Raw genomic sequence first — 17020 nt, forward strand, 5'->3', positions numbered from 1 at the left:
CTGTTGCGCCACATGCTCTAGGTGCAGCAGTTTCCGCCGGCTGCTCATTCACAAGTTTAAGCGCCGCCTAGAAGCTCCGCTAAAAAAAGAAGTATTGTAGCCACTAGTATCCTCGGCCGTAGCCAAGCAAAGCGCAAGTGGCTGGCCGCCATTTTGAATAGGCTCGCTTAGTGCGGCGTACTGCCGCACTGAGCGAGCCTATTCAAAATGGCGGCATGCCTATTCAAAATGGCGGCCTGTACAAGTCTGCTGGCTCGGTGCCGCTATGTTCGGAGCGGTGTCGTTTCAGTGCCGCCTTTTTTTTTAACCTAAAGTGTGCTGGCGGCCGAGAGCTTCGTCGAACCTCTAGGCAAGGCAGCAACTCGGCAGTGCCGGCACTGATAATAGAAATGTCCGCGTTGGGGGGTCTTGAGCCAAGCCTGGGGTAACTCTCGGAATGCTTGACCGAAAAGCTTGGCTTTTAGCTGCCTATTCGGGAGCATCGAATAATTCGAAAATATCGAATACCTGCATTCGGATCGAAGCGAATAACGAATAGAGAGCTATTCGATCGAATATTCGACAATACCGAATATTCGCCCATCCCTATTAAAAAGGACTCCAACAGATGCATAGTTTGTCTGTTTCCTCAGGCACAAAGGGAAGGGGGGGGGGGGGGGGGGGGGAGGGACACAGGCAAAGCCAAGACTAACTCTCACCCATGTATTTATTACCATTTTTTAGCTGTGACAACACACATACAGGGAACAATCAACCTTGAGAAAAGAGGCCGCTTACCTGGAGGAATCCGACGAACTTGGCCACCCCCCAGCCAAGCCGCTTGGAATCCGGCTCGACCAGAACCAGCTGGGCCACGTCGATGACCATAAAGCGGCGAATCTTCTGGGTGTCCTTGCTCACCACGGTGCAGGCAATCAGGTCACTGTTGTCTGCACCACAAGAGTCACTCTTAAGGGGAGGAACCCTGGTCATCAGAGTCAACAATTACCTTCCCCCACTCTTCCAGAGTCCTGCGCTATTTTTATTTACAATTCAGAAATCCAAAGAAACATTAGTCCTGTTTTCGTTACCGGCCAAGCTACGGCATTCCCCTTCCTGTAAACAACTATCTCTGAAACTTTTTTCCCCGTTTTCTTTTTTTTTTCCTAAACTAACTTTTTTTCTTTCCCATGCTACCAACCGTTTCAATCCCCGCCTGTTTCCATCCTTGTGAGGATGGCAATGAAGACTGCTTCGCAAAGACAGCATTGAAGTCAACAACGATGCGGGCTAGTTTGTTGCCTAAACTCAAAAACAAGGACAGCAGCCCTTGTATAGTTGAGGGTTGAGTTGCAACAAAAAAACTTGACCTTTAATTAAGAAAAATGTTCCTTGTTATTGTTCCTGGTCTTTATTTAGTCTCTTTTTTTCCCGCATCAGACGCTGCTGCACGGTCTAACAAACTGCGAGTGCAGATTTTATACTTTCTGTTCATGTTCTGAAGGATCTGCATTTTTTACCGTCTAGAAGAACGGATGCCACATGGAAAGAAAAAGGTTGGCTTATGTCAACGAGCCAACGTGATAACAAAGCAAGCCGGATTTCTTTTTTTCTTTTTTGCCTTGCGTTTGCGATGTCGAAGGGGGTTGCTTATCAGCACACCGTACAGGTAGTAGAAACCTTGGGCGTGGTGGCTCCCTATCTCCAGATGTTCGAAAAGGGAAAGGGCAGTTGCTTATCTGCACAACGTTCTAATAAAAACAACTTATCGCATGCGCGGGGAAGGGTGTGGGAAAAAGGAGCTTGCTATTTTTTTGAAGTGCGTAAAGCAAAGGCAGTTGTGGTTATCACACAAGTAGAAACTGAACACGCAACTAAAGGGTGCCCATTTCTTGCTTCTGTGTGTTGCAGTTAAAGGAGAGAAGGGAGCGCACGCTGCGTCAAATGGCTGTTTCCGTCTATTTTTTCTCATTCTCCTGAGCCTAAAACGATGCCCCAGCTGCGCCGGTCAACCAGCTGACCAGCAAAAAAACTGCACCATAAACGGTACCGTGCTTCGTCCAACCGCGGTATGCTTATGCATCGAGTCCTATGGGAGGCAAACCAATCACAAAAACCCGCGTTATATCCAGTATTGCACTATAAGCGGTTATGTTATGAATGGTCTACACTGTAGTGTTATTCCAAAACTTACTCTTTTCACATTTTGGAGGTTTAACGCATGCGCCGAAGCTACCCCTGGGCTACGAGGCGCACTGCAGTAGAGTGCTCCGGATTAATTTTAACCACCCGGGGATATTTACCATGTGTTGAAATCTTGGCACATAGGATTTCTTGCTTTTTATTGTTAGAAAATTGCAGCTTGGCTCCGTTAACACGTCTGCTACAATGCTCTCGTCTGAGGTTGTGACTGCAGCACCATTCCAAATCCTCTTGCCTTCAACATTTATACTGTGTGCCAGTATAAATGTCATATAATGTCGTATGAATGTCGTAAATGTATAAATTTATACGGTGTGCCAGTTTCGACAATTATACTGCTTCCTAAACTGTCCACCATGCCGTCCGCAAATGGGGACGCAGCCCGAGAACATTTAAACTGTGTGCCAGTATAAATGTCGTATAATGTCGTATGAATGTCGTAAATGTGTAAATTTATACTGCATGCCAGTTTCGACAATTATACTGCTTCCTAAACTGTCCACTATACCGTCCGCAAATCAAGACGCAGCCAGAGAACATTTAAACTGTGTGCCAGTATAAATGTCGTATAAATGTCGTAAATGTATAAATTTATACTGTGTGCCAGTTTCGACAATTATACTGCTTCCTAAACTGTCCACCATGCCATCCGCAAATGGGGACGCAGCCTGAGAACATTTAAACTGTGTGCCAGTATAAATGTCGTATAATGTCGTATGAATGTCGTAAATGTGTAAATTTATACTGCATGCCAGTTTCGACAATTATACTGCTTCCTAAACTGTCCACTATACCGTCCGCAAATCAAGACGCAGCCAGAGAACATTTAAACTGTGTGCCAGTATAAATGTCGTATAAATGTCGTAAATGTATAAATTTATACTGTGTGCCAGTTTCGACAATTATACTGCTTCCTAAACTGTCCACCATGCCATCCGCAAATGGGGACGCAGCCTGAGAACATTTAAACTGTGTGCCAGTATAAATGTCGTATAATGTCGTATGAATGTCGTAAATGTATAAATTTATACTGTGTGCCAGTTTCGACAATTATACTGCTTCCTAAGCTGTCCGCCATGCTGTCCGCAAATCGGGACGCAGCCCGAGAAAAGGAGCTCTTCTCTCACTGAGGTCCAGGACGTCGTCCACCTTGACGCAGCTGGCCAGGTTGGTGAGCGGGAGCTGGGTGTCCCGCTCATTGCTCAGGAACAGGGACAGCTCGCGCAGCAGGAAGAACACTCGGGAGGCCTGCGCAGACGGGGTCACGCGAGAAAGACACACTGTGAATGTGAGCACAAAGGTTTAGCCCCACTTCACTGCAAACTGCGCACCAACACAAATTCACATATCAATTGTGCAGTTTAAGGGGGCACACTGGTCTTGAACCAAAAAAGTTTATTTTTATAGTTGTGACGGTAAAAACGGGAGGACATGAATAGTTTTTTTATTCTGATTGTATATATAAAATTTTTTTTTATGTAAAGCGACTACATCCAAAATAACTCGGAGTCTTATATTTCATTTTTTGACAGCTTTTGTGAAAAATACTGCTAGAGTGATGCAGCTGAACAAGGCACCAGTGAACTGCGCACAAATCAAGGAGAGCAATAAGACCAACACTATCATTCTATCAGGTCTGTAGCAGAAGTTACGCCCGCTTGAAGCTTGGGCTTGGAAGGTGGGAACCAAAAAAGGCGGTTTTGCCTTCCAAGCCCAAACTTCAAGCGGGTGTAACTTCTGCTACAGACCAGATAGAATGATACTGTTGGTCTTATTGCTCTCCTTGATTTGTGCACAGTTCACCGGTACCTTGTTCAGCTGCATCGCTCTAGCAGTATTTTTTACAAAAGCTGTCAAAAAATCAATAAATTTGAATGTAGTCGCTTTACACAAAAGCAAATTTTATATCTACAATCAGAAAAAAAAACTTCGTATGTCCTTCAATTTTTATAATCATAACTAATAATAAAGTTTTTCATCAAAAACCCATGTGCCCCCTTAACGAACCGAAGCTACACCTAGGCTGTGAGGCGTGCAATAGGGGAGGGCTCCGGATTAATTTTGATCACCTAAGCAACTCTAGCGTGCGCCAAAATCTCGACACACGGGCGTTTTTGCTTCTTGCTTCCTTCTGAAAAGCAGCCACTGCGGCCGGGGGGATCGAACCTGCGTCCTCGGGCTCACCAGCACAACAAATCCCCATTCCAAAATTTTATCCACACAGCATGGTTAAAGGGCCCATGAAAAAAAATACCGCATTTTCACGCGTATTGCCCCCCCATTTGATACAGGAAAGGCTTCACTAAAGCTAATGCCCAAGCTACACATCACATACTATGTGGACGGAAAAAGCCTATATTCAGCAAGTAGAATACAGTGACTGCAAGGGGAAAGTCACAATTCACTCAGTGTCACTGCTCTCGCTACAACTATCACTTGAGCCGCAGTCCTCACTGTTGCACACAAGGTCATCTTCACGGCACAACGCGCATTGCCGCAAAGCTGCACTAAAGGAAAAACACCGTGTATTATCCCCACCCCTACTTTGCCACTGAAATTTTCTCATTTTTGGTGCAGGTTATACATACGCGCGAAAATACGGTACAGTGTAGAATGCTTATCAAATGTGCCGCGGGAGCAGCGAAAATCCACACTACACGGTACCACACGATAAACAAAACATGCGCGAATCCAACCACAGCGCAATCTACCTTTCAGTCATTCATTCTATATCATTCTATGTCGAAGTTATAGCAGAGCAAGGAGCACGCGCTGCTTTGAATGGCTGATTCCATTTTTTTTTTTTTTTTTTCCTTCCTCGCTACAATAAAACGATGTCCAAGCTGCGCCAGTCGATCAGCGGACCCACCAAAAAACCACACTATAAACAGTATTGTGCTTCGGGCAACTGCGTTTTAAGTGGTATGCTTATTCATTGACTTCTGTGGAAGGCAAACTGGTAGTCACAAAAACACGCGTTATACCCAGTCCCGCACTATAAAGCAGTTACGTTATAAATGGTCTCCACTGTACAAGTTTGCTTTATTAGAAAAATTTGGCATTTAATAGTGCCCCCAGTACTTGTCTGGCAGAAAATGATGCTTCATTCACTTAAAAATTACACAATTTATGCCAAAATTTTTATTCTTCCGCTAAATCGTGGTTCATGACGTCAGTGATGACGTACTCAAGACAAGTTACTTCAGCAAACGTTAGTATGCTGACTAGGGTTGCAGCGAATGGCAAAATGCCTTGTTTACCGTCAGTCCACCTAGATTGCGATACGACACTGCGCAGGACCGCTGTCCACACTCACTTTGTGACCGGACTCGCACCTCACTTTGTGCGCTCGCAGTTGATAGTAATCGTTTCGTGAAACATGGGGTATGCTCAACAAACAGGGTCACGCAAGGCAATGTCGCTTATGCCAGTGGGCCCGTGTAAGCTCAATGTGCCAGACAGCTTTGCAGCTTCAGCCGGCATAGAACGTGCAGTACGCACTGGTGCTTCTATGTTTATGTGTGTGTTTGTAAATTCCATTGTTTGCCCCACCATTCTTACTGCTATACAAAGAGCACACATTAAAGTTGAGTGCAAACAGCTTGTTCTACAAGCTCATAAGCCCTGCCTAACCTTGCCTTTGCTTTCTGCCAGCCTTAGACAATCACACACCTGCCCATAATACGTGGTAGGTTCCTTATACAGCTTGTTTGAGCGAAGTTTGCATTAAAAGTGGTGCCAGTGTTATTCTAACGAGGCAATCTTGAGAATGAAGCAAACTAGCATTTTGTCTGCACGGCCCCTTCAAACGAGTTTGGCTGGAGATAATGGCACAGCATGGTTGAATGAGTTTGACTGGAGCTGACTTCATAGAGAAATACAGAACCAGAAAAAAAAAGCATTGTAGTATACCAATAGCATTTTTCATGATTTTGATGCCAGGCATGCATTCCACACCCATCAGGTACAATGATTAAAAAAGTTAGATCCACTCAGGTATAAGCAAAACAATTTAAATCCATTCCACTCAATGTGAAAGCTGTCGGAAGTGCAGAGCAGTGATTCACCATAGCGGGCTGTAGCGCCATTATCAGCTTACTCTTACACCCCAACGCATTTCAAATTTCCCGCCTTTGCAGCGCTCACACAGCCCCTGCCTGAAACTGCGTCAGCGGGAGTTGTTGTTTTTGTGCTTGTTTCTCCTCCCGCACGTGCCGGCGTTGCACTGCCACTTGTTTTCACTTACTATCGTAAAAACCAACCCAACGAGCGTTCCTAACTAAATGAACGCGGGTGCTGGTGGTTTTTTACATATATTTTGCCTCAAATGTACCTACAGTTTTCTTTGCGCTAAACTTGGGGGAGATGTATGACAAGCACCAGCGGTTCACAAGTTTGAAACGCTTATGACTGTATAAAACGCTTGGCTTTCGAAGCCTCTGGGTTACGCCGCAAACGCCATGGTTCTCTGTGAATGCCGCGTGGTTCTACTTGGGTCCAGTCAGCGAGCTACGACAACAAGGCGAGCCCCTAAATAGCTCTGAACTTAAAAGGTCACAAGCCAACAAGTTTGATCTGCCCAGTTAAGCAACAGGCAGATACGACACACAAATCAGGAAAGCAAAGTACAGAAACAGCTGGAACATCTGACAGACGGACCATTAAACAGAGAAAGCGCTACAAGAGAAAGCTGGAATCTCTCGGTGTTAGAGAATGTTACAGAAATGGTGAGGAGGAGGGCAGGGAAAGAAAACAAATTAGGAGGAGGCCATTCCATGCAGCAAACCCGTATTTTGCTTAAGTACTAACACCAATTTTCGGCGTTAATATTATTGCACAGTTCGCTTCGTTTGCTCAACAGAATACCCTGGCTGAAATATAAGTGGTTTGTGACGCGAAGAACAGTTTAATTGGATCTCATTTATCGCGCCAACGGAGCAGCATGTGGAGCGGCACTCAGCAAATGGACATCAGCGCGACATCATCCCGTGGTAGCCAAAAGAAGTGACGCGGACACCGCTCGTCAAAAACTCGTGACGACACTTCACACGCGTGGCCCAGCAAGCGGCGACTGGGTGCTGGCGCATTCACGAACGGGTTCACGTAGCTAAAGCTACAGGCATAACCTCTGCCCAGAAAGGCACTGTTGGCGAAAATAAAGTTCCACACACTGGAAAGGAAGCAATAATATAGCCCGGAATCACAATAAAAGTCGCCATAAGGACTTTTATTGAAAGCGGTCATCGAATTTCCGCCGCAATGGTAGGCCTAGCACTTTCAGGCAGCTCAACCATTCAGCTCTGTCGGCGGCGTGGTAAAAACAACCAACACTAGCCTCCGCAGTGTTTTGACGCCCGCACAAAGCGATGAGGTCATGCCGGGATTCTGTCATATGCGCCTTTCAGGCTGAAAGCGCGGGAAATTGAAACGAACGATGTTCAGGCCGTTCAGTGTAATTAATTATAGCACGCTGAAACATTTAAAGTGCAGTGTCAGGTTCGCCAGACCATTAGGCAGCGATAAAAGCAATAAAAATGAATCATGAAATTTTCGTGTCAGTACTCCTTTAAATGTAATTTTGCTCATTTCTGCTACCACGGCTTCCCTAATGAGGAAGGAGAGATGGGGGCTGAACCAATCAATCAATCAATAGGTGGAATTGTTTGCCAGCTAACGCTGTTGTTCACACACAGCAATCATCTTTCCAATCTGCTTCACTTGCTTTCCTCGAAGCCGAGGAACTACTTTAGCCTTGTTGTCATTTGATGCTGTGCCAACTACAAGTAGTGCTCCTGCCATGTTACCCATCTTTTTTTTGTTGCTAATACAGCACTATTTATGATGACCGGATGACTTTTTTGCTCTCCCATATGTTTGCTTTGTTAAAAAAAAATCTACTGTGGTTTCTGTATTACATCCCTCCTTGTGTAATGCCCTTTGGGACCTCAATGTAAATAAATAAATAAATACAGGGGAGACGAGAGGGAAAGAGAGGGAGAGAGAGTGAGAGAGAGAGGTCAAAGGGGGGCAGACCCTTCGTGCCCTCTCCACCTCTCCGCAGGGCAGGCGCTTGTGGAACTCCACCCCGGACATCGGAGTCCCCATCGGGGGCAGCAGCAGGTTGGCGTCCATCATCAGGTACTCGACGTTCAGCGGCTTCTTCTGCAATCCAACGTCAAGAAGAGAGAGACAAAACAGATTGTCCCCAAGATAACATGTGCTAGCGTGAATTGAAGGGACACTGAGGCGATTTGTAAGCACCGTCTAAATTACCTTAACACATGATTAAAGGTCTACAACATGCACTCTATGTTCCGATTACTCTCGGTGATTCGCGTGCATTTTTGATCCACAACAGTGCATTTGAAGGTTCCGCTTCACCGCACCACGTCCCCACCAGTGTGCCAACGGCATACCCATACGCCCGCCTATTTAACCCCGAAAACTTGCACTTTAACAAACAAGAAGCTGATATGATTCATGAAAGAATAAAAAAATCAATATCTTGAACGCTGACATAGTATGGAAACCCACTGAAAACCAGTGTGAAAATCCCCGCGGTGACTGAAACAGCAGCCAAAAATGGCGCAAGATATTTTCTTTTCTGCCGCCGTTTGGAGAAGAGACCGAGGCTCTAAATAACAGCTGAACTGTCATATTATGCATTACACGGGCTCAAACAGCAAAGTGCAGCTGAAGATTTCAAGAAACTCACTCTCTTCAAAGGTTAATTCTCACTTCGTGCTAAAAACAACTTGGACGACGCAAGAAGGGCCAAGGCACCAACTCAATCACAAGTTCCTCCTCTCAGGTATTCAACAGTGACGTAACAATAGTATTGTTAGTCAAAGGTCAACTAAGCAAACCACACGACAAGGGGGGAAAAAAAAATGAAACTCCGCACTTTTAGCACTATAACACTGTTCAAGAAAACCTTTTCAGTTTCAGCATTGAACCTTGTTAAGCAGGACTGACTGGTACGACATAGAGGTTTAGACATCAAAAAGAGAATTACCTTCACTTCTTGATACTCGTCCTCAAAAATGTCGAGAAACATCTCCTCACTCTGTAGATCGCGATCAGCGCCATGCAAAAAGGAAAAAAAGTACAAGAGAATTTGATTACGTAAAAAGTAACGATAGCAGTAATTATAGAAGAAATGATGATGACAATGCTTATTTCTCGAGAAGACACGCACACTGCAAGTACACTTAAGGGGGGACATGGCTCTTAAAACAATTTCTTTTAATTTTACAGTAAGGTCTGGGAAACTTGCCAGTCTTGCTGCTTTTTTCCCACTAGTTTCAAATATGCCACCATTTTTTGAGTCAGTCAATCAGTTCCCAGGATAATTAGAGGTAATTAGCCATTTTTGGAGGAACAATGGGCAAAACAGGGTTGGTAATAAATCTGTAATCTTTATATTTTCCAATACTATGAAGCCTGGTGAGTGCAATAAGAGAATCGGTTTTTTGATGCACTGCTTGGAACTAATTTTACAGCTCATTAAAATTTGGTGGCACCGATGGCAAGGAGCCATTCAAATGCCCATTTCTAAGACCAAATTAGCGCTTCATCCCGTTTGTCTTTCTTGTCCAAGTTTTGTTTTTGCGCTGTTTCCCATTATGATTCTTGACAATAAGAGAGAAAAAAAAAGTTCGAAGACTCCTAAGCACTTCTTGCTGTGAATAACATTGGAGAGATCGTGTCTCCTTGTCTGGCGCCCTTCCTTACCAGCATTTCGCTGCTCTCCTTATGGAGGGCGATGGTAGCTGTGGACCCATTGTAGGTATCCCCTAACGTAATGCTCGTCTACACCCTGGTCCTGTAATGCCTGAATGACTGCTGAGGTTTCGACCGAGTCAAATGCTTTCTCATAATCTATGAAGGCTATATATAGGGGTTCAGTATACTCAGCGCACTTCTCTATCCCCTGATAGAGTGTTCTGAATGCAAAAGCATGAATGTCCAAACGAATGCCCGAGGCATTCCCAAGCTCTCAAAGGGCTTCGACCCCCTGCAAGTTTGCAATCTGCTGCAACGCTTTAAAAAGGCTTCAATCTGAATCCTGTGCAATATGCTGATGCTCGTTCTTGCTGCCGTCTGTTTGGAGAGTTGGTGACAGCGGTGCACCTCGCCACCTCTCTGTCTGCTCGCTTGGCAACCTTGTTCCGCTTTTTTTTACTCCATCGGCAGTGTACTGGTTACGGACGGCCACCTTTTGCTAGTGCCAAGTTTAAGCGCACACTACGTAATGCTTCCCAGGCATGCGGGCTAGGAGCCACTTCGCTGCTTCTTACACTGACACCAATGCTTGCTTTATCATTTCACGGTCCGCTTAATGTTTTCGCATTAAAAAAATCTCTGGCCATCTCCACTAATGTGGAACTTGGTGAGGGGCAAAGCCTGCAGTGTATAAGTGTATTCTCGGCGCCTTGGCCTTTTTGCTCACGGAGATGAAACCGTTGGGGGGGTAGAGGTATACAGCTTTGCTGTAAAGTCTCGTGTCTTTGAAGAACGAAGCATTTTAGTGCGAGGCCTAAACCAGTGTCCCAGTGTTTTTTTAGTACACATTATGAAGTGCTCCAGCACGAGGCATGAGTGAGTGTCCCGGTGTTTTTTTAGAACACGTTACGTTCTAGCGTGAGGCGTAAGCGAATTTCCCGATGTTTTAGTACCGTGACTACATAAGACGACGATTACAACGACAGGAGACGCCAACAGCCCTAGCCCTAAGGGGCGTAGCCCCTAAAAGACTGCAGGATGCACAGCAACGCAATCAGTGGGATTACAACGACAGGAGACGCCAACAGCCCTAGCCCTAAGGGGCGTAGCCCCTAAAAGACTGCAGGATGCACAGCAACGCAATCAGTGGCAACCTGAAACCTGTCTCGTACTGCACGACAAAGCAAGAGGCCACGCCCCCTTTTTTCCCACCTTATAGAAGTTGCGCAGGAGAAGGGTGCTCTCCTCCTTGGCCTGCTCAAGGCCTGCCACGTGGTGGTCCTGCAGGCACGACTGCCCTTCGATGGTGGCCAGCTGACGCAGCAGCAACAGCGACATCTCCAGGGTGGCCAGACGAACCTTGCTCCCTGGAAGGAAGAGCGGACACACGGAGATGGGAGATGAAACACATGAGGGAACGGGTGACGGGTGGACACTCACTCCCCCCCCTGAACTGCTTCCCCTCGTAGAGAAGGATCGGGAAAATGACTGACTATCCACACGCACAAGTGGGGCCAAGCGTACACCTCCTCCTCCTCCTCCTCCTCCTCCTCCTCCTCCTCCTCATCATCATCATCATCATCATCATCATCATCATCATTCCATTTGTGTCCACTGCTCGTGTCCTGTTTTGCGATGCCCAGGCTATGTTCTCTACCTCTTAATTTTTAGATTTCCCCCTTCCACAGAGTTACTGGCCTCCCTACGACTCTCAGTCCTGTCTCTCATTAGTTGTGCCACATGTTATGACAAAAAGTAGAGCACCGCAATGTTGTGCGGTGCGTAGCATTGCAGGTGAAGGCTTCAGAGTAGTTTTTGCCATCAGGTACGTTGACGCGCACAGAATGCATATTACGTTACCCGCTTCAAGAAATGTAATTGAAAGCAGAGAAAAAAATGTGTAGGCACAAAAATTAGAATTAAATGTCGCATAAAAAGCGCATCCAGGCCCCTCTTTTCTTTTTTGGTTCTCGGTTTATTACATCTAACAGGGCAAAAAGCATTTCTGACCTCTTCACTGAACATTGCCGGAGATAAACAAAGGCTGTACAGCATTTACTTCTTTGCTGACGCCATATAAAAATTAAATTATTAATACTCATTATTAATACTCAGCGTCTGTCTGAAGATCGCTACCGAATAGCCAGAAATAAGAACCACACACTAATGTGGGTTGGGGGTTGTAATATTAATGAACAATCATGCAAGATTTGTTTTAGACGCACAAGCAGGCCTCTGTTGGTTTCTTTGAGTCGCTAAGCGAGCGCAAATTAAACGTCCTGCTTGTTCTCTTTTCAGGTTGCTGCATCAGACTTTTCTTTCCATGCCCATCCCCCCTTTCCCCCTATTGGTGCAGCAATTTTGCCATCTCTTGCGCTGCTGCTCACTGAACAGGCTTCTCACGTAGACAAACACAAACACCTGCGTGTCGAGCCACACATGCAACCTCCACCATACTTCTTCACTCGCACAGGCATGGTGTGTGCCAACATCACGTTTCTTCTTTGCTGTACTACCACTCATTCTCAATAATTCGCTCGCCGAGGCTTCAGAGCTTTCAGAGCTTTCGAGGCTTCAGAGCAGTCGACCCACCTAGTACTTGCGCACAAAGAATGCTCAAACCATATAAAAAAAACCAGTGTGCAGCAAGCCTTGCATGAGAACCACAATGAATGAACGAACTATCACCCCATTTCCCGTTACAAAAAAAAAAAAAAAAAAAAAAGGCTTAGACTTCAGAAGAATGGTGTTGACACTAAGTGGCAAAAAATGGAATAAAAGTGTTTTCAATCAATCAATCAATCACTACCTGTGGAAAACGCAAAAAACCTTGCACTGCTATCATTCCCACCACAACCGTTGCTGTTGACGAGACTTTTGCACTAAAACTGTCACAGCTGCCCACGAATGTTCGCTTGATATCTTACTATTCTTCTAGGCCGGTGCAAAAGAGACGCGACTGATCACTAGGAATGTGCAACTAACCTGTTGCGACCACCAATTTATGACAGCATATAATGCAGCCAAAGTATGCAAAGCAAAAGAAAAATACTAATGCGAGACCCACTTTACACAAGCAGCCACTCATATACTTCAGCATGGCAAATATTTTTCATACAAGTCTCCAAACGCCTGAACCTTGTGCACTTTCACGAAACCCAAGGATAGGGGGAGATGGGCAGAGCAGGTTAAACACAACCTCATGTCAAACACCAACCTGACACTGTTAAAGGCATTAACAAACCGGTACTCTTAGCAGAGCATCAGAACACACAGTAGAGCACTGTTCCAGACCAACCACACAAACCTACTGAAGATAAAAAGAAAAAACAAGTTAACAAAACACGCGGAAACACTCACCATATTTGCAGCTCAAGGTGATTATCTGTATCAGCTTGTCCATGAGCGCAACATTGTACCAGTGCTTGGTCTGAAAATTCGACAGTGAGAAAAAGACCAATCAGAAATGGGAACCACCACGTAGCACAGACGGATAAAGTGAAGTTATTAAGAAGACAAGCCAAGCCAGGTTTCTAGACGTACCTCCGGATTCAACGATGGCATGAGAACCGTGTCCAAAAGCTCCTGGTTGATGCCTGTTCAAAGTGGGAAATAAGCAAATGCTGTTTGCATCCTGAGGGTGCGTCCAAAGTACTATCTCATTGCACGGAACGCATTACGTTCTTGTTTTAAAGCTTCTAAAAGCAACTATCTCGCCAAACTGCTTTCTCACTCAAGCTAAAAGTGTAAGGCATTCCCAACTTCGGACGCAATGTTCTCTCAGTTTGTCATGAACAAAACTTCAAATACGAGTTTTCCGCGTCAAAGCTGCACCTTTGCTATAAGGCGCACACTACAGTGGAGAGCTGCAACCTTAATTTAAATTACCTGGGGTTTCATTCTAAATCTTGTACGTATTTTCATCATAGTAATGCCTGGCTCCAACCTAATATGCGAGCATACTTTTCCTTGAAACCATGCACACATCCCAAACTGTGATAAAATAATGGGCCCAGCTTACTAAAAACTTCGCTCACTTTCGCTTGCTCACTGTTCTTCAAATGGGTAACAAGACTTATACGCAAGCGACAAGCGCGAATTAAGCAAGGCAGAAGCAATTCACGCAAAAGGATTTGGAAGTCATTACATTACCTACCGGCTGCGCAAGCATCCAAAAAGACAGAGAAAGAGAGGAAGAGGAGGAGAAGAGGTATAAATGTCAAGGAAAGAACGTGGGACACAGATGCAACTGCAAGCAGTAAAAGTGTACACGATACTGAATAAGAGGGGAAAGATGAAGTACAACACTGCTCATTTCTTTTGGTACAGTGTGCTGAGAGTATGCTTTGACACCAAAATTTTGCAGGAGTGCAGTACCTAAAAGCTACACACAGAATTTCAGAGAGTGCGCGAAGAGTTGGCCAACCATCAGTACAATCAAAATTGCAACCCTTAATGGCAACCAAATTAATTCCAGACAACTCCTGCTGTTACTATGGAAAGAAGAGTTGTTGTTTCTTTTTTGCTAAAAATCACAGCAATATTTTACTAGCCTGTTGCAACAACAGTCGCTTCAAACTCATTTAATCATCATCATCATGATGAACAGTCTATCCACAAGACAAAGGCCTCTCCCATTGACCTCCACCAATTCCTGTCCTGCAGTGCCAAAGTCCATTCTCTGCCTTCGAATTGTACAATTTTGTACACATTATTCTTACAATAAAACGTCTTCGGAGGTCGACCCATACGGCTGAACCCTGACATAGCTGAGTTGTGCTTCAAGGCTTATAGCCTCTTTTAAATCAAAAATCTGTTACGACACAATCGATAGGTTTCAATACAAACAAAACCTGGAGATTTCAAAAAATCCATTTACTAAATTGAAGTTTGTTACATCCACGTTCACAATATTCACATTAGCAATGCAGTTTGTCAAAGATCCAGTGAACAAAAGCGCTTGGCAGCAGACTACAACTTGCCAACATTTTGACTCTGAACATAATTCATACAATACATGTACCATCACGAAAATGCCCCCCACAAAAAGGAATTCGCCGTGAAGTGCAACACGACATTTCAAAGCAGCCTCAATCAAAAGTAACACAGGACGATTAATTGGTTAACAAAGTTTTTGATGGTAACCGATGAGAAGAACAAACCTGAGTTGTGGCCCAAAGCGTACAGCAAACAGAGGGCGAACAGCGCTGGGTGGTCGCTTTCACTGCAGTCCAGGGCATTCAAGATGGCTGCCAGAAAAGGCCTTGGCAATAAAGGGGGCGGAAGGAACATAACAGCACATGAGGCTCTGATTCCACAAATTTTAACACCCTGTGCACTTTAAGTGAGAACAATAACCTGAGGATCATAATCTCTAGAACTGTAAGGGTCATCCACAAAAACAAGCAGATGAACAATATAGAAAAACCAAGAAAGCCTGTGACTATGTAACTGTTCTTTTGTTCAACACAGGGTATCAATCATTTTTAACATAGTCAAAGCTTGCTTCTGTTCCATGAACGTTCACTGCCACAAGCACATTATCTCCACCGAGCTACCTTCCCCAAACATTTTGTTTTCCTGTACATACCAACAATTCAATACCCACTGGCTGCGCATTAAAATTTAACACTCTGAACTACAAACTTTGGCACTCACAGCCCGACGCACAAGGTGCAAAAAAATTGTCTCTTTATCCCAGCTGGAGAAAAATTCCGAATATCCATGTAACCTTTACGTATCAACACTAGAAGTTTGCCAAAGCTTATTTTTGCCAAAGCTTATAAACACCTAAATCTGCGGGAAAAGTTACCTTAGCTAGTTTCCATTTTTGCAAACCTTTTGATAAGATAGTTTGCGATGGCAACTTAAAACACAGCTTCAGTAAAATGTTTGCCGCAATGGATAGAACACAGACGTGTCTTCATATTCCACAGACCTTAACAAAAATTTCTAAATTACCTCCCCCCCACCCTCTTATAGTATTATCAGAGGTCCACCAAGATGAAAAAAGCTTCGGAGCTTTATGGGTTGACAAGTTTGGATTAACGTGTGAACAATTTCCAGGCCTCCTCAACAGTGAAGCTGTTTAGCAAATCGTAATTCTTCGTGTTCGCAGTTAAAAATACCCCGAAATTGCCAAGCGCATGCACGTGAGCGTGGGCCTCGCGGCGACCGCCCAGCAGTTAACAAAACCACGAAAATGTCTAGCGCTCGTGCGTGTTTGCCTCGCAACGACTGCCAAGTGTCCCCTGCGCACGTTTGTCAAGCCAAGCACACCCACCTAATGTTGGCCAAGATTGGCCAAGAAAAAAAAAGAAAGCTCCAGCGTTCACTGTAATCATGGCAACACTTGCTCGGAAAGAGAAAGACTCCAGTGTTCTACATATTCGTGGCAACACGTGCTCGGAACGAGAAAGACACGTCATAGCGTACACCCCTCGAAGGTGATGTCCAATGATTGCAACTTCCAAATAAAGGAAGCTCACACTTACAGCAACGATGGAGTAAAGGTCGTTGCGGTAGCGAAGAAGAAGCAAATCGGCTGCAGTCGTGGACTTAACCTTCGTGATGGTCGTGAAGGTTGCGTACAGCTTCGCTAACTTCAATACTTGCGCATAAGTGTGAGCTCCCTTCATTTTTTTTTTCCCCCTTGATTCCACCCATGGCCTTGCTCACCTGTCACCCAGGAGCCACCCCTGGCTGAGCTGCTCCATGGCGGCCATGTTGAGTCGGTGTGCCACTTGGGCTTTCTGCTCGTCTGTGATGTTGAGTCCATCGGGAAGGTACGCGGGGTTCACCTCGCCTGCACACGACAGGGAAACACAAAAGACAAAGACTCTGTCAAGAAAGGTCAACGGATAAGAATTTCCAGGCTCAACCATTCGTGGTTTTATCAGCAGGGTGCGCTAATACCAAACTAAATATCGAACTGAGCAAAAATAAAAAAAAAGAATGCCTAAAAAAGAATATAATATTGAGGACTGCCCCAAATCGACGATCCGTTACCCCGAAACTTCTGCTAGGCGCAAGGAAAGCAACTTTAGATTCAGATGTCCCAAAATAGTTTGTGACAATAGTGCTAGTCAGATTTTTTTTTTTGCGGCTACGTTTT

At 44.9% G+C, this 17020-nt stretch overlaps 1 protein-coding gene across 3 annotated transcripts in view; it reads right to left on the reverse strand.

The window, feature by feature from the left end:
• The window catches only part of Ema (C-type lectin domain containing ema), a 73261-nt gene that overhangs the window by 27189 nt on the left and 29052 nt on the right, over window positions 1-17020 (reverse strand). For all 3 annotated transcript variants that reach the window (XM_077670818.1, XM_077670817.1, XM_077670816.1), the window contains 9 exons: window positions 16585-16711; window positions 15069-15169; window positions 13450-13502; window positions 13267-13336; window positions 11119-11273; window positions 9197-9247; window positions 8215-8343; window positions 3309-3429; window positions 778-929 (listed from right to left, as the gene is read on the reverse strand). In XM_077670818.1, the coding sequence (XP_077526944.1) occupies window positions 778-929; window positions 3309-3429; window positions 8215-8343; window positions 9197-9247; window positions 11119-11273; window positions 13267-13336; window positions 13450-13502; window positions 15069-15169; window positions 16585-16711 (959 nt within the window). The remainder of the gene's footprint in view (window positions 1-777; window positions 930-3308; window positions 3430-8214; window positions 8344-9196; window positions 9248-11118; window positions 11274-13266; window positions 13337-13449; window positions 13503-15068; window positions 15170-16584; window positions 16712-17020) is intronic.

The sequence above is a fragment of the Haemaphysalis longicornis genome, unplaced genomic scaffold (assembly GCF_048455015.1).
Source record: "Haemaphysalis longicornis isolate Haplotype H1 unplaced genomic scaffold, Haemaphysalis longicornis Haplotype H1 scaffold_5, whole genome shotgun sequence".
Lineage (NCBI taxonomy): Eukaryota > Metazoa > Arthropoda > Arachnida > Ixodida > Ixodidae > Haemaphysalis > Haemaphysalis longicornis.